At 35.0% G+C, this 26,859-nt stretch overlaps 2 protein-coding genes across 14 annotated transcripts in view; one reads left to right on the top strand and one right to left on the bottom strand.

Annotated features, from left to right (window-relative positions):
• The window catches only part of LOC125646988 (histone-lysine N-methyltransferase SETDB1-like), a 61,219-nt gene extending 50,722 nt beyond the window's left edge, over positions 1 to 10,497 (bottom strand). For 8 of the 13 annotated variants that reach the window (XM_056141028.1, XM_056141035.1, XM_056141030.1 and 5 more), the window contains exons 1-8: positions 10,399 to 10,494; positions 9,731 to 9,833; positions 9,394 to 9,576; positions 9,148 to 9,241; positions 7,449 to 7,472; positions 2,889 to 3,026; positions 1,856 to 1,988; positions 638 to 705 (exon numbers count right to left, since the gene is read on the bottom strand). In XM_056141028.1, coding sequence (XP_055997003.1) covers positions 638 to 705; positions 1,856 to 1,988; positions 2,889 to 3,026; positions 7,449 to 7,472; positions 9,148 to 9,241; positions 9,394 to 9,576; positions 9,731 to 9,809 — 719 coding nt within the window. In that variant the 5' untranslated portion in view covers positions 9,810 to 9,833; positions 10,399 to 10,494. Of the gene's footprint in view, positions 1 to 637; positions 706 to 1,855; positions 1,989 to 2,888; positions 3,027 to 7,448; positions 7,473 to 9,147; positions 9,242 to 9,393; positions 9,577 to 9,730; positions 9,834 to 10,212 lie in introns of all 13 variants that reach the window. The other 5 variants (XM_056141034.1, XM_056141038.1, XM_056141027.1 and 2 more) reach the window with 4 other exon arrangements.
• A 209-nt stretch (positions 10,498 to 10,706) lies between these two features.
• LOC125646991 (ATP-dependent RNA helicase DDX55-like) lies at positions 10,707 to 21,309 on the top strand. The gene is made up of 5 exons (XM_048873690.2): positions 10,707 to 11,138; positions 13,919 to 14,403; positions 15,778 to 16,352; positions 16,480 to 16,723; positions 20,362 to 21,309. Exons 1-5 carry the CDS (start codon positions 10,748 to 10,750, stop codon positions 20,419 to 20,421), a joined length of 1,755 nt encoding a protein of 584 aa, XP_048729647.2. The 5' UTR covers positions 10,707 to 10,747; the 3' UTR covers positions 20,422 to 21,309.
• The last annotated feature ends 5,550 nt before the right edge of the window (positions 21,310 to 26,859 follow it).

Here is a 26,859-nt window from a genome sequence, read left to right as displayed (position 1 = left end):
CATTCCTGCTAAAAGCAATGATCTGAACAATTCCAATACACACTACATGTACATGAAAATTTGTTCTTAAGAAAATCTTAAAATATATTAATAAAAAAAAACCAGAATTTTCTTACATGGAGTTCTACCTGTATGTAAAATTTTTGGTCTAGTCACGACCCCAAAAAAGATGATTACTTGAATTTACTCGAATCAATGATACCAGCACATTAATCAAATTTAATAAACTGTAGTCTTTTGCTCCTAAAATGACTCTTGGAAGAATTTTTTAATCTATACAACATATAATCAGACTTTCATTAAATTTTGTCATATCTAAAATCATAGTCTTAAAGAAGTCTTTTGATATAACCCTTTCCTATTTCCACTATATTAAAGTTATGTCTCTCTGGAAAAGGTGAGACCTGAATCCTCTTTAACCGAAGATCGCTCATGCCAAATTTGGTTCTGAAGAAAGTAAACACTAACAGAATAAGGAGTGTCGAGATGAACAAATTCAGACTACAGACAAACTTCATTGTTCATAAAAACAGCTCACATGAAATTCTAGCTTCTTTAGTAAGCTGATGACTGTATCAGAAATCATCGGTTAAAAGTTGCTCTCTCTCTCTCTTTAGAACATTGCACCATTACTTACAATGCCAGCTCATGATATGCCACCCTAGTCTGTGCACTGGATAGTACTGACGAACTCTTTGTTGAGGGCTAAATTAAAAACATTCCAGAGTTAACATGATGATGAAGTACCAACACATTTTCCCTACTGACGCACAAAATACATTTATACGGTTAAAAAAAAAATTAATGAAAAAATTTTGTATATATACAGACCTTCTAAAAGTATATTTCACCATCAGAAACAAACAAAATATTTGTGCATCCTGTTACTCCTTTATATAAATCATCATTAAAATATACATGCATATTTATTTCTTATCTAAACCCAATCATCTTCCCACTAATGTAAATGGTGGTGACATTCATAACTTAAAATAATAGAATTCCAGCGACATTCATATATAGTAACATCATCAATTTCTCTCTGTGGCATGATAGTTTGATTTCTAATCATTTCTAATGATTTTAAGGTTGTATCTTTAGCACACCAATGTCTACTTAAAAACAAAATTCAACATGTAATATTTACATTATTAAACTGAATTTGTTTTAAAATTAACATTGCTTTTATCATGGACAATGAATACATGTTTGTTGCAAACTAGTTCAATCCAGGTTTTTTGTACAACCTATCCGTGTAATCATTACAAAATATGGAGCATTGCCAAGGTTAAAGATTGTATTGACTGTTCCGTTTAAAGTAACAAAATGGTCGAAGATGATATTTTAGTACCTAAATCTAGTCTATATTAAAAAAAAAAAATACAGAAAAATATAAATATAAACAATAAAATGTCTCTTTGTTGTTTTATTGCGTGAAGAAGGTAGTAATCACTGCAGAATAATTTGCGTAACCCGCTAACAGAGGTTATGATTTTTTTCTGCAATACTAACTACCTTCATCACCTGATAAAACAACAAAAAAAGTGTTTTCATTGTTTAATTGAAGATCACTACCAATTTAGACATAAATGTGTTACATTGTAATCAGACTTGCGTGTATCTATGGATACGATATCTGACATATGTTACATTGTATCCAGACTTACGTGTATCTATGGATACGATATCTGACATGTATTACATTGTATCCAGACTTATGTGTATCTATGGATACGAAAACCGACATGCATTACATTGTATTCAGACTTACAAATGTATGTGTATCTACGGATATGATACTTAACATGCTGTATTACATTGTATCCAGACTTACGTGTATCTATGGATACGATACCTGAGTGCTGCTCCCCTGCTGTTGCTGATTGATGGAATCGTTAATTGCACCTGTCAAAGCCTGTCTCAGGTTAGCCAGAGTTGGAGAAGAACATTTCTGGTTAGAGCCTGGTGGAATTTTCAACACTTGAAGTCTGAAGAAACAAGAAATGTTTCAGAAACAAGTACATGTATGCCCCCTGTGGTGCAAAATTTATTGATTGATTGTATATTATTTAATATCTCTCTTGAGAATTTTTCACTCATATGGAAACGTCATCAAGACCGGTGAAGGGCTTCAAATTTAGGCCTTTGCTCAGCACTTATGGCCATTGAACAGTGAGGGCTCTTTAGCGTGCCACACCTACTGTGACACTTGTTTTAAGGTCATCTCCAAGGACCTGTGACATTCACACCTGATGCCGAGCATTTGGCGATGGAACTGTCACTACCTGTTTTAACAACTTAAGTCTGTCGAAGAATGGATTCGAACCCCGATCTTCCGCATGCAGGACGAACGCTCTAACCTCTAGACCAACGCGGCAGTGGGTGCATTGTAATGGGTTATACACATGGATCATTTAATTGACAGTCTTCCACTATATCTTCATAAAAACTTCTTCCAAATCAGACCGAGAAAAGCATAAATGTTTCTTAAACAAGGAGTATTAAATATAAATCTGGGTCGTGACATTGTGGCCTCAAAAGCAATAGGAATCATCTACTCCTTAGGCAGAATCAGTGTACAAGTCTGATGTCCACAAGGAGAGGGTTCTCAAGACATTGAGCAGACAATATCTTACTATGTCCAGTTTTACCCTTAACCTTTGAGCTTGTGACACCAAAATCAATAAGGATAGAGTTATCTACTCCTTAAGATGTACCATATTGGGTGTCAATCATGGAAGTGATACTCAAAATATAGAGGAAGCAATATATCACTATGTAAAGTTTGATCCTTAACTAAGTGACCTCAAAATCAATAGGGTTCATGCACTCTTTACAATGTACCATTGTATTAAGTTTTTATATAAAATATATAAAAGTGAATATACCTCTTATTTTTAGCCGCAACTTCTGGATCAAAGGAAGAAGCGATGAATTGGACATCATCGTCTGAGTCAGTTTCTTCATTCTTAGCATTGGCTTCAGCAGCCTCCCTCGCTTCCATCTCAGCTGCCACTTCTTTCAACCTTCCATTCAGTACAAAGTTAATCATAAGCATTAGGGAGCTTTCAACATCGCCTTGTATATTACTGAATCAGTACAATGTTTATCATAAGCATTAGAGAGCTTTCAACATCGCCTTGAATGTTACTGAACAAAACATTGTCGACTGAAGCAATCTATAAGCTTTACTGTAACAAACTGTCCTCACATGTTCATTAAAGGGATAGTAAAGGTCGCTTTGTTTAAAATATTTCAAAAGAATAAAAATGAGTCCATTTGACTCAAAACAAGTCATTTTCTGTAAATAATAACAATTTTATGCGTTTATCTGTATTTATTTCCAAATTTAAAACCATTATAATCTTCAAATTACATCCCTTGAATTTTTGCTTCCAAGTGGATAAAAATTCAATCTGATATACAAGTTGGCTCCTAGTGTAAATTTTGACAAACATGCAATCATTTTAAAGTTAATGAATAGTTGGAAAGAAATCTGATGATTTAAGGTGAGAGAAAAAAAATCACGAAAATGAGCTTTACTATATCTTTGATTAACTGGCCTGGGGTATCTGTTATCTTTAATCCCAATTCAACTGCATTGTAATCAGCCAATATTAACTAGCTAATGCAAGAAGCATAGCTTTCAACTGTGACATCATAATAAAATGACAAAAAGGGTCAAATACAAACACTTCTCAGCATATTTACCCCCCGCCCACCCCCACCCAAAAATTAACATAATAAGGGTGTAAACAAACATCAAACAAATTGCATTAGAGTGATTAGTCTTTGCCTTCAGTTTTGAGGAAGTTAATGCTTATCTAATGGTCCTGAACATGTTTTATCGCAAAACTCAGTTTGCAACATTCATGTAAGCAATAGCATCCTCAAATCTGAAGACAAAGGGTAGCTATTACTTAAATCTTGAGATTATTAAATTAGGGCTGTTCCAGAAATGATAAAATGGGGGGGTCGGGCGGCAAATGATATTTTTTTGTGTGGGTGGTCGTATTTTTTCATATTTTATTTGGTCCGTGGTTGGACTGTTAAAAAAATATTTATTATGGGTAGTGGGTAGTTTCTATTGTTTTATTTTGTGCCACGTGGGTGTTGAGTTTTCAGAATATTTTTATTGTCGCTCTTGTCGTGTTGGTTACAAAACGTCGGAGGGAAAATTGAAAACGTGCTTTCGAAATCGGAAATTGGAAGTAACATAGAACTATTCGAGTTGTCGCTCTTTGCAGCGCATAACTTTCCATTACGGTACTCTTCAAATTAGAGGCGCGTTTAGTAGGGTCCCTTTGGACGGATAGTTGGTAAAATGGGTAGTAAAAACCGGGCCGGGCTGGGTCAGATCACCTTCGTAATCCGAATATTTTAGTTTTCTTTGTTATTTTATTTTTGTTTGGTGTGAAACTTCTTAATCATAATCTGGATGATACATTGGATCTTCGCTACAAAAAATACCGCATAATTTTGCTTCACTGTGAAAATATCAATGTTTGTTTATTTCAGGTTGGTAAAATGGGTAGCGAGGGAAAATACACATTTTTCTGTGATTACGGTTGAACTATGTGACACAACAATGAAACAACACGATTTAGATTAATATTATGATAATTCATCACCAAAATGCTATAGCACTTGTTATGCGAGTCTTATATATTTAATATTCACGATTTATTAAAACCCGGGCCAAAAGGAAACCGGATACGGTAACCCGGGCCAGATATTAAAATTCCGAATAAAATGAGGATGTTAGCTATTATGTGCACGATCTCATGAAACGTGACATTGCACGGTTCTTACCACTTGGAGGTATCCTCATAAGAACCATCTTTTTAATTTAAATTTTAACCTAACTATCATTAAGTTACTTACGACGGTATATTCGTGCCAATAGTAACCTAGCAGAAAAAATAAAAATAATCGTTTCTACGATTTATTAAATGGTAGAAACTATGTAAAAAGACGTTTCTACGATTTTTAGGTCTCGGGTGACATTGCAATTGCTTGTCGTCTGTCATCGTGCGTTAACAATTGAACATTTTTAACTTCTTGATAAGTATGATCATTCCAATTCCTTTCAAATTTGGTATGAAGCATCTTTGGGACAAAGGGGACATAAATGGTAAACTTCAGGACTAGCCTTAAAGGCAGGGCAAAAACTGCCACAGAATTGAATAATTTTCAACAATCTTCTTCTCTACCACCATATATATGTAAGAAAAACTAAATGCATAGTGATGTAGAGCAGGAAGGCCTACCAAAATTGCAATTTTCATGATCCTCAAATTTAACTTATATGCAGACTTACTTGAGTGCCATTTTGAAAATAAAATTTATGTACATATACTGTGTTGTTAATTGTTTCATTTAAAAATTAGATATATATGTATATAATACCATCATTTTATATTATGAATATATGCACACTTCATATCTCGATGTTTTAAGATGTTTTTAAATATTATATATCTTTTATTTATGAAGAAATGAATACTAGCACTATAAATACAATATTTTAAGTCATTATTACACATATCATAATCAGTATGGTTAAAATGATTTTAATTTTTAATAAATTACCATTTTTTATTATTTTTATTTTAATCAGGCAGGGTATACATAGTGATTAATTGCTCTCCATATAATCCTCTTTTAACTCTATCTTCAGTTTAAATATTCATAAAGTAGGCATAATTTATCAGTCGGTGATATTTTTTAGGACCATTATTATTGGTTAATTAATCAAAGCATTAACAATTAAATCGGAATAAATAACGCCGGCCCGGGTCGACCGCATCCGGTTTCCTTTTGGCCCAGGTTTGGAAAAATCGCCGATAATTAAGATAAAAGGCATATAAATGGTCAAATAATGCATTAAGTATCAAATTCAACTCTATGTGAATTGAAAAAATGCTAGGTTTTCAGCAGCAGATGCATATTATACAGAAAACATGCAATAATGTGTGTTTTGGTCTCACTACCCATTTTACCAACCATATTTCATATAATCATTGAATTCCTTACCTATAGGTAATATTATGTGCTAAAATTTGTGGCGGAGACTAAATATATCATTTAGAATATATTCCGTAAGTTTCAAAGGAAACAATGACATATCAATTAAGAAAACTAAAAAATTCGGATAACGAAGGTGATCTGACCCGGCCCGGCCCGGTTTTTACTACCCATTTTACCAACTATCCTTTGGACGTGATGGCGGCGAACTCTGTTCTGTAGATTATTACAGTTTACAGTGCATCGATTTTGGGAATATTTTGAAACCAATAGGTATTCCGTTTTCTAATAAAAATAGGCAAACCTTAGTTGATTTATACGAGGGTACCGATGCGTTATATTTATCAGTCAGTGTGATGGTGATATAGAGGCCTCCGGGCGCGGGCTCCATTAGAAGACGAACGATTCGTGGAAAAACATATCCATACCCATTTCATGATAATAGCATCGTTTGGACTCCCAATCTTTCCAACATTCCCGCCATAGATGCCTTTGATTGTTGATGTGACATCGTTTCTTCAGAACTACTGTGATACAATGTCGCACAGGCATTACCGCGTCATTGACTAGAATGTTTGTCCCGAAAACCTCGCGAGATTTGTACCGTTTTCATTTTTAAAAATATTTTTGTGGTGGGTCTGGTTAGTTTTTTTTTAATTAGATGGGTCATTGTAAAATGAGTTTATCAATTTGATGGGTCATGGGGTAATTTTTTATTTTTTTTTTATGGGTGCTTGGTATATACAAAAGGTGCCTCCCGACCCCCCCATGTATTTATTTCTGGAATAGCCCTTACGTAATTTATCAAAATTCATTATCATCAACTTTTCATCATGTTTGAAATAAATACTTCAATTTCTATACAAATTATCTGTAAGTAACAGGAATTCAATAATTTTGTATTCTAGATGCAAGGGGAGTGGGGAATTAAATTAACCAAATCCATAATGTATATGTATCTCAGTATAAATCATACCTACTTTAATCTCATCTCTACATGCTGAAAACCCCATGCCATATAGAACAAAAATAGACAGACAAAATACCCTGTAGACATTAAAGGACTCAAACAAGTCACACGTCACAATAATTAACATCAAGAATTTCAATTGGAAACAAAATTTCATATTCTCAGTCTTGTCCGTATACTCAATCATCATTAATCAATGTGAATGGATTGAACTGAATGAATTACTTCCGTTTTACAAAAAATGTATTAATTACTGTGACATGTATTGGCAACAAAGTCACTTAAAAACCTTCAGAAAATTCAATTTCACAATCAAACTGACAACCCGTATTCCTGCGCCATTCCGAGAGTGTGCATAGATTTGTAACATGAAATGAAACGTGTTAGATTGCATTCTATAAAGTGTTAGCTTGCATTCTCCAAGGAAAAAACAAACTCATTTAATGTTTACCTCACACTTGATTCTTCATCACTTCTAATAAGTAAAAAAATGTCTACAGTCTGTCGTTTTAGAATATTGTATTTTTCATTGCGTGTTCACCATTAGTGAAAGCCATTTGCAAAAAAATTTTTTTTTTCAATTCCCCAAATTTTCTCACATATCCATGCATATAAACCAGTTTTTCATTTCAATAATTTGATCCTCATGGTTTCATTCCTTGATAAATAATCTTGACAGTACATATCAGACTTTGAACTAGATATGTCTTATTATTATTGGTCTGTTATTTCATCGCAAACCGGAATGAACTTCCTGTTCTGTCACTTCAAAACAATGGCAAATAAAACTTCAAATTACTCGCCCTTAATCACAGGTGGTGCACGAGTCTTGCGACACCTATGTTTGAAATAGGGGAAACAACTGACAAATATTCGCAATTGCAGGACACTTGATTTTTAAACAATCAGTGAATGAACTATTGAACCTAGAAATCTTTCAAAATTTGTCTCCAAGTGTGTGACTACCATAGTCTCCAACATACAGCGAATATTTGATTGAAAGATTGAACAATGGAACCGGGATCGCATCAGCATGAAATAAGTTACAGGTGTGATATTGACTGGTCTGCCAGTTCTTGGTGATAGACACAACTTATTGCAAGGTCTACAAACAAGGCTTGTCATTGTATCTCTGAAGATGAATGGAGAGCTGGTATCTAGTGAGATTAAAATCACAAAGTTTCAGAGATACTGAAACAAATAATCAAATATTATAACAATGTAATACCAGATGAAAACTTGCATTCTCCATGGGGAAAATAATGCAGTAGAAAATAGCTCCAAAGCTCTGGGTTTGATACAATTGGATAGCTTTTAGCTTGGACCTTATCACATTTCAAGATGTGTCCAGAGTTATTTCCCTTTAGATAACACTTCGTAACTAGTTAACTAGTAAGGTGGGAAATAAATTTGGCCTGGTTTGAACATCAACTTTAGTAACTAGAGTCAAAGTCAAATCAAACTGTCTTTGGTCAAAACAGAAGGCGTGTCACTAAACATTTGGTCTGACTCTTCCATAAACCAACTCGATCTTATAGAATGTTGAAAATTTAGTCAGGAAGAAAGTCAGATATGTGCACTGAAGTTTTAGAAGTCCACTAGACTACTGCCATGGTTGCTGATCAAACTAAGTCTGTAGTTACATGCAGTTTGTGGGATAAATGCCCATCACTGCATAGGTGAATGTATGCAGTAAGTGTTTCATCATCTGAATTTGAGTGATTCACAATCCAAGGAAGAAATAAGTATTTAAATAGTAAATAAACACATTTAATTCTTATTATATCTGACACCTTATTTTGTTCCTCATACATACGATATTTAGGATATTACTAACACATATGAAATTGTTTTGGTTTTTTTTACATTTGTATATTTTCATTTTAGCAAAACATTTCTTTCAATAGTATTTTATATTTCATATATCAAAATAGAAACCCCTTTAAATATTTTTTACTGAATGTTCTAATAATAAAAAATATAGTAGATCTAGAATCTTGTACACAAAGAGAAACTGTAGTCTGCTAATCAGTTAATTTTGTGGTCTTGCTCACCCAAAAGCCCTAAATATCGGCATTCATCGAATGATAAAATAAATCTCTCTACAGTCTATCTTTCTCTCTTTGCTATCAAGAAATATATGTTCTTACATTTCCTCTTTATCTGCCTCCTCCAGCTCTTGTTGATAAATTCTTAATCTTTCCTCACAATTACTAAAGATCTTTTCAATTTCCTTCTGTTTTCCTGCAAACAATATTGTGTCTTTGTATATTTCAAATATCTAAGCATGCACTACCTGTACACACATTAGAACACAATGCCTCCTTTCCAAAAAGGTCAGAAATAAAACCAGTTTTCATCATAAAAGTACAAATAAATTTATTTGGAAAGCTTACTCTCAATTCCCTTAATCTGTCCACTAAGATCAGTGAGTGCTTGGGTAATTTTTGGCGATTCTTCATTTTTCTCTGGATCTCCAAACTCGTTTAGCGTAGATGCAATTAGATCCTCAATGTCAAAATTGAACTTATAGATGGGTTCATCACCATCAGAATCAGAATCCAAAATCTCCACTACAGCTAGAAATATAAAAATTGAACTTATAGATGGGTTCATCACCGTCAGAATCAGAATCCAAAATCTCCACTACAGCTAGAAATATAAAAATTTCAATCTAGTGATTTTGTTCATTTAAATTCATTATCTAAAGCGTTGAAAATGGGATTCAGGTACCTTTGTCATTTTTTATAACCTCTTTGGTCTGAGGTGGTGGCATTTCTGCATTTGTGGTTGGATTTGAAGTTGTATCCATCTTGAGGCTCAAGAAATTGGGATACTACCAAAAAGTAATCAATAATTCAGAAATCTGTATCATAAACAAATGTAATGTAAATGAAACATTAACATTGCTTAATATTTGCTGAAAGTCTGGTTCTAAAATAGGATTTCTAAAATGTCAAGTCCCAAAATAGGATTTTTAAAAGGAGTCTGCTCTGTGTGCCCAGTGAAATCCGTATAATGAAGAATTTCAATTCATTGTTACTGGTTACTTAAGCTTTCAACTATTTTGTGAAGAACCTTGCATGAAAAAAAATCACTGCATATCAAATGACCGAGTCAGCGTATTTTCGACACCTTTAAACTTGATTGGAACATTTATTCAATGTTATTTTACTTTTTAAATTAATATCCACTAAATTGTACATTAAACTGACGGTTCTTCAACGATGCGATGAGTAGTTTTAACTTTTAGTTCATCATTGAATTTGAAGCCGTCGCTGCAAGCTGTCGGCAAAATATTCCAGGTATTCGGAACTGGAGAAATATGTGTAGCATAGAGTATTTACATTGAACAATTTACGCGGAGAGGAAAGAAATCTAATAAACAGTATAATAAATACCAAATGAAAATTAACAATAACAAAACAACATCGCTCTCTCTCTCTCTCTCCCGGGTCAGAACAATAACGCGGTAATCTTCTGTACAAAGAGGTAAAAACGACGGCATAACAAGTATAAAATTAAAATCGTCTATTATATTTTTCCGGAAATAGTATGTGATGATATAAAATAGATAATTTGTTTAATTGATTTACTCATCACAAATTCTTTTGAACTCGTACATCCCGAATAGTGAGTAAGGTCTACTTCGATTAAAAATCCTTTTTTTTTAATTTCGTATTTATCTGTTTTATTCTCGGGTTTTTCAATTACTGTGTAAGTTGAATATCCGCTTTGAAATGCACAGAAATGACAGAAACCACGTGGAGAGATTTACCCATAACTTTGAGTGACGTGATCTACCAGTCGCTCTCTGACGAGGGATTTATATATCCAACGCCCGTGCAGACGACATGTATCCCATTATTTTTGAGTAATAAAGATGTAGCAGCAGAGGCAGTGACAGGAAGTGGGAAAACACTAGCTTTCCTGGTGCCTGTACTGGAAATCCTGAAAAAACGTGGTAGCTGGTCCAAAACAGAAATAGGTGCCGTCATAATTACTCCAACAAGAGAACTTGCTACACAGATTAATGAGGTTCTGTCAAACTTTCTTAGATTTATCCCCGATCTGACTTCATGGTTACTGATAGGAGGTGAAAATCATGTCAAAGATGCAGAAAAATTCAAGACTAACGGTGGTAAGTAAAGAGGATTAGATGTGTTATGATGAAATCTCAACAGTGCTACTGTTAAGATGTGACCAGTGCTGAGAGTTCATAAATGAAAACAAACTTGCATTAATTCTGCTTCTAAATGCAACACATTCTCCACATTTAGATTCAGCAGTTTTTAGTATTCTCTCAGTGTGATATCTAACTGAGTTCCAGTAACATTTTCCTTTTAGACTTAGAGAGGGCTTTAATATGTCTTACGGCATGACCGTTTTTGAGGACGAAGCAAAAAGTATTGGCATTGGAATCTATAACCATAACAGGGCAAAAAATATCCTAAAGTTTGCACCTAACATGTGAGGACAGAGCTCTATCAAAGCAGCAGGTTTTTTTCTACCTACTGGTACCAGGACCCATTCAGTTGGAAAAATAGCATCAAAATCGAACAAATTGGGAATTTTCTACCAATGTACAGAGTTGTCGAAAAGTGTTGGTCCTGTTGGCAAGGCCAGTAAAATTTTTGCTGGACCGATAATTTTCTAGAAAATGTCGGTCCAAATGACCGCTTGAAAATATCGGATGTAATCCGATTATTTTAGAGCTTAGGTTCGAGATGCGCAAGTGAAGGTCACTCAAACAACATGGCCGCACGGTCGATCAAATTTATGAAAAGTTCTCTACCCGGGAAGAAAAGACTGGTCGTGGTAGCTCAGTTGTAGACTGTTCGTTTCGTAACTGGAAGGTCGTGAGTTTGAGTTCTGCTTGTGCCATGGCCACGTCAAACCTAAGAAGTAAATATATCTTCGCCAAATGCTCGACATTTAGCAGTGAGAGGTCTTTCGGATATGACCTCCAATGTTGCGGCAGGTTTTAAGATACACGTTAAAGAACCCTCACTACTACAGCCTTGAATCAAAGTACAAAGCATAGGTCTAAATTTGTGGTGTTTCACCTACAGCTGGTCACATCTCAATATGAGGGGAAAATTCCTAACGGGACATAAAACAAACTTGGTAAGAAAAGGGAAAAAAATGCTGAACCTGGACCACTTAGAAAATTACAAAGGCTTCCGTGATGTTCACGAGTTCCAAGATGGTTGGAAAACTGATTGTATTTGGCTGGATATTATGAGTAGGGGATGCATTGCTGTTAAAACAATTTAAGGCAGATCATTTTTCTTCGTTCTTTCTATATAATACAAGGTACATGTATCTGGTCTGACAAAACTTTGTCCGGTCTGACAGAACCTTTAACTCTGTCAGACCAAATGTCTGACAATGATTTAAAAATTTCGACAACTCTGAATGTATCAGCAAATGATCTCAGCTAGATTAGGAATCATCGTAGGCTCGTTCTAGAATCATCGTAGCTCTACAACATGCGCACTGTACTTTCGATTTAATACCGGAAGTGAACATTTTAGTTAACTCATACAACGTTTCAGACAAAGTAAATTACGATGTCAGCGGTCTATTTTTTGGCAAGTGAATTGGGAATTTTTAGTCTCAAAATTGGAAAAAATCAACGACATTTGGGATTGGTACCGTTTATCGGTACCAGTTATATAAGGGGAAAACCGCTGCAAAGCATCCTAACTTTAGACATTTGATCTGCCTATTCATTGAACGTGGGAAACATAACATAATTGATGTAAATAGTGCATTGTGACGTCGTTCAGCATCAGTGTTTAGCAAATTCACAAACATAGGAGACATGGTACAATCGCATTAACTATTCGAGGAGTGATTATGATTAAGAAAATATGATTTACATGCTTTTACGAATTTTATGTAACATCTCAGAACTACATGAACTTGGGTACACGAGGTTCAAAATGTCCATGCGCTCGCGGTATTCAAATCGATGCCATTAATGATTTAAACCAAAATTTCAAGTTGCATTGGTATGGTTTAATTTTATTACTTTTCTATATTTTCCTTTTATTATAAACATGTATATACGTGTTACCTATAGGGAGAGTGAGAGGGCTTCGCCCTATATTATTGCAATTATCTCAAAATGTGTAAGGCTTTGTACACTTGAAGACTTAAACAATGATGTCCTTTCTGTTCAGTGACATGGTGAACCTCATCGTATGATTTTGAGGACCCAGGTAATACTTTGCTCACCATGGACATTCCAGATGTTGCCAGTCTGCGAAATTAGCAGTAGTCCGAATGCCCGCGGCCAGTGATTTTCCTGTCAGACTTGTAAAATCTGCTTGGCAAAAAGTCCGACTGGCTTGTAAAAAAAAATTACCCGTCGGAGTTTTAATTTGACAATCGGAAGTAACTAAATATTACACACATGCTGATTTTGTTTGTTGCATACTCTCAGTGTGCTAAATACCCACACATTCTCTGGACTTTCAGTGTAAGACTGTTTCACCTGTTAGTTTTTTAGGGGAAATGAGAAAAGCCAACTGGTATTTAAAGCAGGGACTTCAGTATCATTAGTCAGGGGCCCATTTTACAAAACATCTTATGACAAAAGTCGCAAGTCTTAAATGGTATTACAGTTATTAGTTTGAATGAATGAATGAAAACTTTTCTGAGGCTTAATTTTCAACATGATATTTTTTTACTGTTTCACATTGGAGTGAATAATCTTACAATAAACGGGAATATTCCAGTATGTAAAGTTGGTCGTAAGTTCTTTTGTAAAACGCGCTCCTGATCTCTCTGGTCACCCATGATCAGTGCTCAGTATTAAACTAGGTATATATATATATATACATTAGTAGGCTATTATTACTGTATTTGATAGAAAAAATTACTAGTTCACTATGGAAAATGTTTTAATTTAAGGAAATATCATCATTGCAACACCAGGAAAGTTTGAAGCTATGCTGGAGAAACCTCAGCATGGGTTGAATTTGGCCTCCAATGTCAGGTCTTTGGAAGTTTTGGTTCTAGATGAAGCAGACCAACTTCTGGATTTGGGATTCCAAGCCAGCATCAACACAATACTGAGCTATCTGCCTAAGCAGCGAAGAACTGGTTTATTTTCTGCAACTCAAACTGATGAACTGGAGAACCTTATCAGGGCAGGACTAAGAAACCCAGTACGTGTTAATGTAAAAGAAAAGAAAGAAGACGATGGCAAGATTGAACAAAGAACACCATCAACATTACAGAATTTTTATATGATCATAGAAAGTGATGAAAAATTTAATCAGATGATGAATTTCATTCAAGGAAGAAAGAGTGAAAAAATAATGATTTTCTTCAGCACATGTGCAGATGTGGATTACTTCTACAAAGTATTGCAAGTTTTATTGAAAAACACACAGGTAAGTAATTTTAGATTATAATAAAAAAGTCTGCTTGTTAGAGACAGAGACATTTATATAACAGAGATTAGCAACTTCCTCAAGTCTCGTATTATCTCGCAGTCCCGTTTTTCGATAAAAATGCACACACTGATTTAAATTACATATACCGACTTAAGAATGAATTATATCAAGTTCAAACCTTCCAAATCCTATCACTAACACAATCAAGAAACAATATTTTCAGGAGATATTTCACTTCAAATTAAAATGAAAGTGAAGTTGTAAAAGGCAACACATGATCCAAACTCTGAAAAATCTGCAAGATTTCAGGAAATGTTTGTGATTTTCCTACTTTTTTTGTTAATAGTATATTTGTTGATCATCAAATCATTTCAAAACTTGTTAAGTTTGATACCAATTTATGATAGGAGAGAAATAAACTTAAATCAAGATCAATTTATCAAACCAATAAATAGGAAAATGTGATTTATAGGTGGGACCATCACATATTTAAAGCAGCAAACATGTCGCCTTAGGAGTTGCTTATCTCTGTTATATATGTCTCTGATAGCGACAAGCAAATTAAGGCATTCAAGTGGAAAAATGATATTGCATGAAAACACTGACAGTTTGATTCAAAGTACCATAAATAACTTTGAATTTGCAAGAATATTGTATTTTTAGGTAATTTGCAAGATTGTCTTAAGTTGCCATTGACATGAAAATAAGGTTCTTTTCAATAATTTTGTACATAATGATCAAATTCAGTGATTTATACTTGAAACATTTGCAAAAATATGTTTCCCTGATAAATTGGAAAAAGCAAGAAACGAGACCCTTACAAAATATAAGTGATTTACACTATTTGGATTGAATGCATTGTATGTACAGTGCTCCCTCGATATATATTGTCCCCCCCCCCCCCCCCCCCCCCCCCCCCATTATGCCACCCCCACTTATTGTCTGAAAATCCTTAAAAACCCCAGATTAAACAGATTTCCTCCCATGTTAACACCCCTGTTAAAATGCCAACCCTGCATAATACCATATGCCACTGATTTTCACAAACAAATGGTCAAATTTTATAGGGTTTATCCTCGATAATAATGCCAAACACCCATTGGTAATCACACCTGTGCTTCAATAGCGGTGGGGTGAAGTGTGACAGTTTGGACAAGGTATTCTGACGGCCAAGTTAATTACAAATAATTGCGGAATTAAACTCAAGATAATGTACATGTTTAACAGAATGGAGTCCAAATAACTTCATAGTATTGTATTTCTTTTGATTGCTCAAATTCGTCTTGAACAAAAGTTGACAATATATCGAGGGAGCACTGTTATATATATATATATATATATATATATATATATATATATTATGTTATGCAGGTTTTATGCCTACATGGAAAAATGAAAAAGAAGAGAAACAAGATTTTTACCCGATTCAGAACTTTGGAATGTGGAATACTCGTGTGTAGTGATGTGATGGCTAGAGGAATAGACATTCCAGAGGTTAACTGGGTTTTACAGTACAACCCGCCAAAGTCAGCCAACTTCTTCGTTCATCGATGTGGGCGAACAGCCAGAATCGGCAACACAGGAAATGCTCTGGTGTTTCTCCTTCCTGCTGAGGACACCTACATCAATTTCTTGAAAATCAATCAGAAAGTTCTTCTACAGAAATTGGATCCATGTGACAGTGTTAATAATTACTTACCAAAACTACGAAAATTTGCTCTTAAAGACAGAGCACTAGTGGAAAAGGGAGCCAGGGCATATGTGTCCTTTGTGCAATTTTATGCAAAACATGAATGTGGCCTTATTTTTAGAATCAAGGACTTGGATTTTGGTAAACTCGCTACAGGATATGGACTTTTACGAATTCCTAAGATGCCAGAAGTGAAAGGGAAAGATGTCTCGAGCTTTGTCCCAGTGGAGGCCGACTTTGATAAGATTGCTTACAAGTAAGTTGATGCAAACAGTACAAGATCATTTTAATACATTTTCTGTATGTCATGGACATCCATTTAAGATATTGTGCTTTCACTTCTTAATTAAAATCATTACAAGAGAGGATGTATTGTTTGATAGAGACAAAAACAGAGAGAAACAAAGACAGATCAAGATCCAGTCGGATGAACCCAAGTCATCCAAATTCCGACGGCCACCCAGATCCCAGCCCTGGTCCAAACAGAAGGATAGAAAGGACCGCAAAAAAAAGAGGAAGGAGCAGAAAGAAAGCTCAAAGAAAAGGAAAGCTGAAGAGTTGGAAGAGGAGGAGGAAGAGGATTTTCAGGATGATCTTAAACTTATGAAGAAACTTAAGAAAGGAAAGGTATGTATTAGTTGACCTTCTCTTGTAATATTTGGCAGCTTTATTTTTATTCATCATTGATACCGTATAAGCATAATTTTTAGCGAGGATTTAATTTTGGTATTATTAGCTAAAGTGATCAGATTGCTAAACTTGAGTACCATATTGGAGGTAATAGTTATCTTTCCTGGAATTATAAAGTCACTAAAATTAGCTCTCGCTAAATATATATACAAATGTATACCCATTTTTATAGAGAAATCACTTGACTAAATGAATTTGTGTCTCACTAAAAATTCCACTGATACGGTATTGTGTTTTAGGGTGTATACGGTATTGTGTTATAGGGTGTATACAGCTTGTTGATAGACAAGCATCCTACGGTAATGCAGATACCAGTTTGTTCAAGTCATGGCCCCAGACGGCAGAGGGTAGGATGGGGCCACAAGATGGAATAAAAGTTTTACATGACAATATATGGGAAACATTTTTTTAATCTTCTTCTCAAAATGTTACTTATTAGCTCACCTGAGGTGAAACCTCAAGTCAGCTTTTCTGATTACCCATTGACCGTCATCCGTTTGTTGGTAAAACTTTTCACATTTTCGACTTCTCCAGAACCACTGGGTGAAGGTGAACCACTGGGTGAAGGGCATTCATGTTTGTTCAGTCAGAATTTCAAAAGTAAACTGTTTCTAAACTGCTGCACGGTAAGATATAAGCAATATTTCGGTAAATCGTTTCAGCCCTAATGGATTACTTGATAGAAAATAGCATGTGTAAAACAAAATGATTTGTGCTAAACACTAGAAACTATTTAATTGTGTTCAGAATTAACTTGTAAATTGAAAAATCTCCTTTAAACGAACTTTTACTTGTATATTTAACCTATGTAAACAAAAACATGGCACAAGCCTTGTTCACAAAGAATTGTGAGATCTGTATCTCCCATATACCTCAACAACTGACATTTAAAATTTTTGCTGACCATTAGATATGTCTTAGTTAAGCATTCTATACATTAAAAATGGAAAAATTGAATTAAAAAATTTTCAGCTCAAATCGTGTCCATGCCCCTTTAAAGAGCACCAGGACCAGTCATATCAATATGAAAATATCTTCTGAACAGGTAGTGCAGATTCAGTTTGATCAAATCAATGGGCCACAATACAGGTTCAAGGAGGTAAAGGACCTCCCCACTTTAGCTGTGACACATGACCCTAGATGATTTAGTAAAACATCAAAGATTGAATTATGCAATTTACAATGTCCCAAGATGTTCATCATTACCTTAACTTAGTGGTTTGGCATTTTATTTTACTTAAAAGTTCGTTAACATTAAAAAGCAATGTCATTTTTTGAAATCGGGTTTGTCTGATTTTGTTAAATCTCTATATTGATATTCATCAAATGCCTGGTTTTTAAAGCCAAAGTTTATATCGAGCACAAGGTTGTCCAAATTTCTCTTTTCTATTTAAAGTCTATTTTGCAACAAAGAAAATTATATCCAAAAGACAAGACTGGACTGGTGATGAAATTCACATGAATTAATAAAAATCTGCAAAAACTAAACATTTTCTTTCTACCTCATTTACCAGTATTGACCTCGGGTAGTAATTCTGTAGTTTTCAGGCTAATGGTGACCATTTCAAACTTAAGTTTTCTACCCTTATCTTCCAATATCCCAGGGAAGAAGGACTCAGGAGATACATCAGCCAAAAAGTATAATAGATAAATCAATTTTTTCGTTGAAAAGAGGGATGGTAAAAAGGGACCACAAGCTGCTCCAGCTGAAGATCAGCAGGGGGATGAGTATATGTAGTATGCAGTCATCCTCGGGTCATCTAGACATCACAATAGGGATTAAATCTTATATGCCATTGGGAAAATCTTTAAAAATCTTTTCAGGAGCCATTGGCCATTAGTCATATTGAAATATACAATCATTTTAATTTAGGACAGATTAATATTTGATCAAACCATGGCCCATGAGGCTAGTTAGGGTGGGGCTAAAATATAGAATCATAAAGTTTTACATGAGAATGTATATAGGAAGGATGGATGGGTGGATGTTGTTTAACATCCCACTCCAGAATTTTTCACTCATATGGAGACGTCAACATTGCCAGTGAAGGGCTGCAAAATTTAGGCCTATGCTCGGCGCTTACTGCCTTTGAGCAGGGAGGGATCTTTATCGTGCCACACCTGGTGTGAAAGGAGGCCTCAGTTTGTGCGGGCTCATCCGAAGGATCGCCCCATTTAGTCGCCTCTTACAACAAGCAAGGGGTACTGAGACCTTTTCTAACCCAGATCCATATAGGAAATGCTAAAACATATTCTTTTCAAGAGTCACAGAACCACACTAAATTATTCCCAAGTTGTGTAGACTAATTTTTTATGTTTTGTTTAGTTTTCAAATCATTGACCATAGGAATAAGATGGGGCTAGAATCGATGATCAAATATACCTTAGTACATGAATATAGACCAAAAAACTCTTCTCCAGAACACAACAGCTAGACCATGTTACTAATTTTGTATTCATTGTTGAATGTGTGGATAATTTTGAAACTTTGAAAAATTCAGTTAAGAATGGTTTTTTGTGCATGTTGCTTTTAATTAAGATTAGCAATAAATACATGTAGAATTTCTGGTGTCTTTCGGTATCCAGTCTTTGACTTCATGAAATGTTAAAAAAAAAAAATACTGCACAGCTAAACCGGTACATGATATGCCTGTATACATTATTGACCAAGGAATTTGAACAAGTAAATCCATATTCAAGGATAATAATTTGGATCAATATAAGTTATGGATTATCCACAAAAGGATTTCGTTGGAGTTGCAATAACAATGTATTTTGCATTAAATAAATCTAAGTCCAAGGGCTGTAACTCCTTCAAAAATAGTGGGATAGCATTCCCCTTGTAATATGCACATCTACACATTGTGATCTTCCTTTGTTCTATAAAGTTTCATTGAAATCCCCCAAAGGGTTTAAGAGGAGTTGCAAAGGCAAGGTACTTGCATAAAATAAATCGAAGTCCAAGGGTCCTAACTCCTTCAAAAATAGTGATGCAGCATTTCCCTTGTAATATGCACATCTCAATATTGTGATCTTTCTTTGTACCAAGTTCCATCAAAATTCCCCAAAGGGTTTAGGAGAAGTTGTGAAGACAAAAGTATTTTGAATAGAAAAAATTAAGTCCAAGGGCCACAACTCCTTTAAAAAACATTGGACAGCAATATGCACAGCTCCACATTGTGATCTTTCTTTGTACCAACTTTCATTAAAATTCCCCAAAGGGTTTAGGAGTTGCGAAGACAAAGTTAAAGAGACAGCCGGACGACAGCGGTATAGCATAATACGCCCGCATTTTTATGCAGGTGTACAAAAAAAAAATAGATTGGTTCTTGCAAGATGTTTTCATTGTTCTGTACATGCAATGAGTTACTTGTATAGAACACTTTTGACAAACATTTGTATTTTTCCAGAAACCTTAATTATGAGTATTTATTTGATTTCACTAAAATTTAACAATGTTAAAGTGAAGTCACCTTAACTCACTTGGGTGGTGATTTATTCACCAAATGTATTGATTTATTCACCAAATGTATTGATTTATTCACCAAATGTATTATTCTCATTGTTTTCTTCAGATTTCAAAGGAGGAGTTTGACAACCAGTTTGCGCCATCAGATGATGATGATGAAGACTGAATTTTACACTCATAATTCACATTTTATTGCTCTTTCAATTCTTGTAGTTTTATACATGAACTATGTTTTGTGAATGACACTCTAAAACTAGTATGTGTAGTGAAGACAGTTTTTCATTGTCTAGTATGTAATCAAACATTGTATTCTCTCTTGTGTCAAGAAAGTTTTCATACAGACATATACTGAAAATTTCGCTTGTTTATGAATAACATTTCAAATGTTAGCTGGATTTGAAATGTAGACTTAAAAGTCTATTCTCAGTTTATGGTCTTGAGGCCAGGTCTGTCGCAGTCGGGATTATGACAAATTTTGGGGTCATGAGGTCAAAGTTCAGAACAAACCTTCAATCTCTGAACTATGCTTCCATTGCGACATGGTAAAATAAAAAGTTTTCAACATTATACCTTTCATATTTGATATAAAGGAAGTTGTTAATTAAAGAATTACACCTGAAGTTTTGTTTATTTGGTTGTGACACAAGCCTTCAACATAAAGCTTTCATATTCTATAGAAAGGTCATTGTTTTGGAGTCATAAAGTCAAGGTTACAACATACCTACACTATGCTTTTATTGTCACACGAGATGTTAAAGTTATCAATATACATCTTTCATACAAAGGTAGTTGATGAAGAAAAGATATCTATAGTTTTTTTGGTCACAAGGTCAAAGATCAAGGTGTCAGCAGACCTTTAAAATAAACTTTATTACAATTTCATGGTGATGTTTTCAATAATGCTGTCAACATTTCATATAAAGGTAGTTTTTATTAGAAGGTTATGGGCACCTGTCTGTCTGTATGTTTGTCCATCATCATTTTCATTGTGACTTAGAAGTTTTCAGAGAAAAACTTTCTTACTAAGCAAAATAAAATATATGTGCACTTCTTATTTCGCTCTTTACAAAATTAGGTAGGGAAGGTAGGCAAAACATTTTATCAAATCAATTTATTTGAAATCTTAGTTCCTGATACACTTTCAATACAGGTCTACATACTGGTACATGTACATTGCAAATACTTTTCACACATTTTGAAGATCAATAGTAGTGAAATGTAAATCAGAGAAACTCGAATGGAAAATGATAAACATTCCAAATTCAGTATTTTTATTTCCCTTTACATGCATATACATGTATATCATCAATAAAATATTTAGGGTCGGCAGCAAAAAGGTAGGTAGAGTCAGGAAACCGGAAACACACATATTTTATTTTATTATATACCCATCAATGTATCGTTCTTTGATACTGTGGATTTCACAGCGTGTGATCCGGTTTTCCGGATCACCAGTGTGGTTTTCCGATTCCATATCAGTATCCTCAGAAACTGATGACGTCACAATGCACCAACGCAACATTATTTGTGGAAAATATTGACCGCGTCACAAACAAAACTGCGTACACAAAACTTGATTGTATGGTATGTCTGTGTTTTTGATAATTTGGATTACATTTATTATCTTATAAAATGTGGATTTAAAATGCATAAGGGGGTATATAATAAATTTATCATTACTACAGTAACTTGATCCGAAGAGTTGGATCACGTCTCGTTGACAGGCGTGGATCATCAGATCAAACTCGACGCTTCACGTCTTGTGTGATCTGATGATCCACTCCTGTCAACTCAACGTGATGCGACTCTTCGGATCAAGTTACTGTAGTAATAATATATATGTGGCCTATATAATGGTCGTTCATCATTAAGAAGATCTGCCTACATGGTTTTTTTACCTGTCTTTTGATGGACCATGTTATGGTATGGGCTTTTCTGTCTGTCCACCCATCTGTTAGCACTGTGAGGTCAAGGTCAAACTGGTCAGCTGATGCACTTTAGGACAAAGGTGAAGATAACAAACAGTGATCAATCTCATAACTCCAACATTCGTGTTTAAGGAATACAAAAATAAGAGTTGGGTGAACACGGACCCCTGGATATACCAGAGGTGGGATCAGGTGCCTAGGAGGAGTAAGCATCCCTGTCAACTTGTTACACCCACCATGAGCACTATATCTTGATCAGGTAAATGAAGTAAACAAAATCATTGTGTAAATAAGGCCTAACAATTGTCAAACTAGATTGTTATAACAACCTTAGGATTTGCAGAATGCTGACTTTAAATGAGATGTGTTGTTACCCAACAGTAGATCACTGTGTCTTGGAATTTTATGGCTATACATCTCAAAATCATGTCTGAATCTTATCTTACAAACTTGGTTTGTTGGGGCATCAAGGGGGGCTGGGTATAATTGTCAAACTCAAAACAGTGGCCTTATTTTCTCATTTTGGAATATTGTGGCAAGTATAGTTAAATGTGTCTGGATATCATGACACTGTCTGCTGATGAATCTTGGATTACGCAAATAGAGAATTCATCATGTACACATAGCTCCAAATGGGTGTATCATAAATTACCCTAGTCCCTACTCCCTAGCATTACACTTTATTGGCCATGATATCATAGGTCAAGGTTACAGCAGACGGTGACCTTTCTACTTAGTTTACTACAGTTAAATTTTTGTACAAAGGTAATTGTCCCTGCAGTTGAACATCGAAATGCTGATTTGAGAAAAGATATCTCTCCTCTACCAGTATGTAATAAAAATTATCCAAATCTGTATCTGCTCACTATATGGCCATATTGGCCTGAACCCTGACCCAGAAGCCATGAATTTCACAATTCAAGTAGATGGCTTCATGGACATAAATTATTATCATGCACTTAGTTTTTTTCAAATATATATATAAATGGCAGTAGAGAAGATTTTCTAAGCATTAATTTACACTATATGGTCAAATTGCATTGTCATAGATTTCACAAATTATATTCTTATCCTAGAGATGCCTCACACCAAAAATGGTAATGATTGACCTTATAAGATTTCAACAAGTTAAAAATGTAAAATTGTTAATGGACGACGCACGTTGCAGGACGATGGATGAAGACCGATGGCAATAGGTTTTTTAAAAATAAGGTACATAAGATAAACCAAAATGTATATTTGACTTCCGGGACACTTTAATTGTGTGTCAGATAAAAATTTCACTTGTGAGGAGACAATCATCAAACTTGGTATACACGTTTGATCAATGGAAGATGCTGAAGAGGCACAAAACAAGATAGAAACAATACTAACAAGAGGACCATGGACCACATTGCTCACCTGAGCAGCTCCTAGCAATATACAAGCTTGAGCAAAACTATAATTATATACAAGCAGCTTGTTTCAGAAAAACCTTTTCAAGGGTAACAACTAAAACTTCATTAATTATCAAACCTGACTACAAATTCTTTAGTTATCATATATGCCCTTGTAGACAGTATGGCCTAAATTTCATCTAAGGTTTGGTTCCCTATACATTTGCATGTAATTAAGCTCTGATCCCCTATTGTGGTCCCACCCTAACCCCAGGGGTCATGATTTCTATACAAACATTAATTTCCACTTTTTCAGGAAGTTTTCATGTAAATATCATTTGTAACAAGTTTGATTGAAATTGACCCAATGGTTCTGGAGAATATTTTCCTATATATCTGCATGTAAAACTTTTATCCCCTATTGTGGTCCCACCCTACCCCTTGGGGCCATGATGTGAACAAATTTGAATCTATTCTTTATCAGGAAACTTTCACTTATATTTCCACTCTTATGGTCTGGTGGTTCTTGAGAAGGTTTCTAAATAATTTCCCTGTATATTTGCTTGTAAAACTTTGATCCCCTATTGTGGCCCCACCCTAACCCCAGGGGTCATGATTTAACTTGAATTTGCACTATGTCAGAAAGCTTTCATGTAAATTTCAGCTTTTCTGGTCCGGTGGTTCTTGAGAAGATTTTCAAATGACCCCACCCTATTTTGCATTTTTGTGATTATCTCCCTTTTGAAGGGGGCATGGCCCTTCGTTTTAACAAACTTAAAGCCCTTTATACCAGGATGCTTTGTGCTCAGTTTGGTTGAAATTGGCCCAGTGGTTCTGGAAAAGATAAAAATGTTAAAAGAGTTCCCTCTGATGACTAGAAAAGCTAGCTCACTAGCTAGTTCCCTCTTGCACTGTCTGCTTTAACATTAGATTTGCAGCAAATTGTCCATAGCCATTTCATTTGTTCTGCCTCTTAAGCATATATATATATATACGCTGTGTTACCTATAAATTGCCCCAATCCTAATTGTTGGATGTAGAATTCTGTATTGAAGTAAACTTTTTTCAAATTCAGACCATGGGCTCGTTACGAATTGACCCTCTCTATTATATTAGAATAGACGATGTCAAATTTTGATAAGACAAAAATTTCGTGACGAGCCTGCGTTCAGATGTAGTTTTTTTCCAATTTAATCATTGCATGAAGAGTCAGAAAACTGTGTTTGCCAGCTCAGCAATTAAGCTTTCTAACAGCTTTATTAATATAATGAACATGTACCTAAAGAATACACAAGGGATTAAAATTATCAAAGCTGTGTGAACTTCAATTATGAACACAATAATTGTTTACAAAATAATAAAATATACAATTCAACACATAAATGAAATAGAAATTAATTTACTTTAATGTCCAAGTCTGTGTGGAAATAAACCTCCAATAGAGTGTGTTCTTGTTTCCATGGTAACATAAGAACATGTGCATCTGAATTGTTTTCATTTTCCAAGTTCCTTGATAAAACACCATTTAGTTACGTTCGATAAGAAATTACCCAATTGCCATGAAAAGCAATATGCCTTCATAAAAGTCTTTCAAGTCTCGCCACTTCCTCCAGCTTTAACCGAGCATACTCCAAGTATACGTTTCGAACAGCCTCGGCGACAGCTAGACGTAATTTTAAACTGTAACAGAGTCCCCTGCATTTATTTTCTCTCGCCGAGTTGAACCGTTTTTGCAGGACAGCGATCCTTTTGTTCAGTTGGTCAAATTGTTCACCCGATTTGCTCAGTTTGAGGGCCTCTGCTTGAATCATTTGTCCGGTGGATCGTTTTAGACTTTTGTCACGTAGAGGAGGATAATAACGAGATCTTGTTCTCATCGTGGTTATCCAAGTCTGAATTTTATGTCACTCACCTCTGCACTGGAAATGAAAAGCATGATTTTGCCAAGGACGTGATTTACCGGAAATCGAGTATACTACACACAAAGCAAACACGTCATCGACAAACTTGTAATCAAGAAGCAAAGTTTTTCAACGGAGGAAAGAGGGAGGGGGTGACTTCAGCTTCACAATCGTCTGAAAAAACCAATAAAATAAAAAAACATAAAATAGTATCGAAGAATTTCAAAAGCCTTCTAAGAATAGTTCTGCCCAAACCTCAAAATCCTAAATTAGGGTGGGGGTTGGGTTAAATTTGGTCGTTCACTTCACGAGTTCAATTCATCAGTTCAAGTTTACACCTCACCTACTATAAGTCAGTGGCGGATTTAAGGGGGGGGGGGTGCCCCCCCCCCCCCCTCCCCTAATTTTTTTTTTAGATGTAAGGTAAATCATGGTCTCGTGTTTAGAAAAATGTAAACGATAAAAGAAGCAATAATTTCTTCCACTCTCATAGCAATAAATGACAAAATCTTTTGATTTATTGATCGAATTATATTTATTGGGACAATTTACATTTTTTCCAAAAACCTTTAAAATTTGCGTCATTTTATTGATTTCCCTCTATCAAAAATGAGAGAAAATAGAAAAAATTAATTTACTACATAGGAGACATATTTGAAGCCCTATAAAATCTGTAAAATCCAGGAGCTTCCGGGGGGGGGGGGGTCAGGGCTTTCGCCCTGGATCCACTGGGGGCCTCAAGGCGGCCCCAACCCTCATAAAGTTGCGCCCCCCCCCCCCCTAACCGCCATTCCTGGATCCGACCCTGTAAGTTCTACTATTTAATAAAAGGGAGCAACCAGCGAACTTTGTATGTATTGTTTAATGCATGAAAAAAATAACAACAAACAATCAATAAATAAATAAAAATACGTTGCTACGGCCTATTGTCTAATAACACCAATATTTGTATTTGTAAAATCATTTAGTAAGGTGGGGGAGGGGAGGGTCCGGAATCCAACTTAATATCCGGAAAAAAATCGGGTAAGCTTCTTATAAATTATAAGGGGGTGGTATAGTATAGACCCGTCCTATTATTACAGACAAAACTATCGGTTCTTGTGATTCAGCAGGTGATATTCACTATTCGAGTTCTAGATTATTCCAATAGGTGATATCACACATTGAATTGATAATATCATCTCATTCCAATTAGTCACCAATTATAATGAATTGGTGATAAATTACTAGTTCCAGGTCACCTTCACAATGTCAAGGGTTTGTGATTGTGTACATCCTTGTGTGGGGGTACAGGTACGTAATCATAAAACCTTGATATTATGTGGAGGTACAGGTACGTAATCATAAAACCTTGACATTATATGGAGGTACAGGTACGTAATCATAAAACCGTGACATT

Source organism: Ostrea edulis, chromosome 6 (assembly GCF_947568905.1).
Source record: "Ostrea edulis chromosome 6, xbOstEdul1.1, whole genome shotgun sequence".
NCBI lineage: Eukaryota > Metazoa > Mollusca > Bivalvia > Ostreida > Ostreidae > Ostrea > Ostrea edulis.
This window is presented reverse-complemented; position numbering and strand designations above follow the sequence as displayed.

What these genes read in the sequence shown, in the direction of transcription:
- LOC125646991 (XM_048873690.2), top strand. Translation starts at nt 10,748, where the DNA reads ATGACAGAAACCACGTGGAGAGATTTACCCATAACTTTGAGTGACGTG. An exon ending in AAAATTCAAGACTAACGGTG is followed by an intron (nt 11,139 to 13,918) that starts GTAAGTAAAGAG and finishes TTTTAATTTAAG; the next exon opens with GAAATATCATCATTGCAACA. An exon ending in TTTTATTGAAAAACACACAG is followed by an intron (nt 14,404 to 15,777) that starts GTAAGTAATTTT and finishes TATGTTATGCAG; the next exon opens with GTTTTATGCCTACATGGAAA.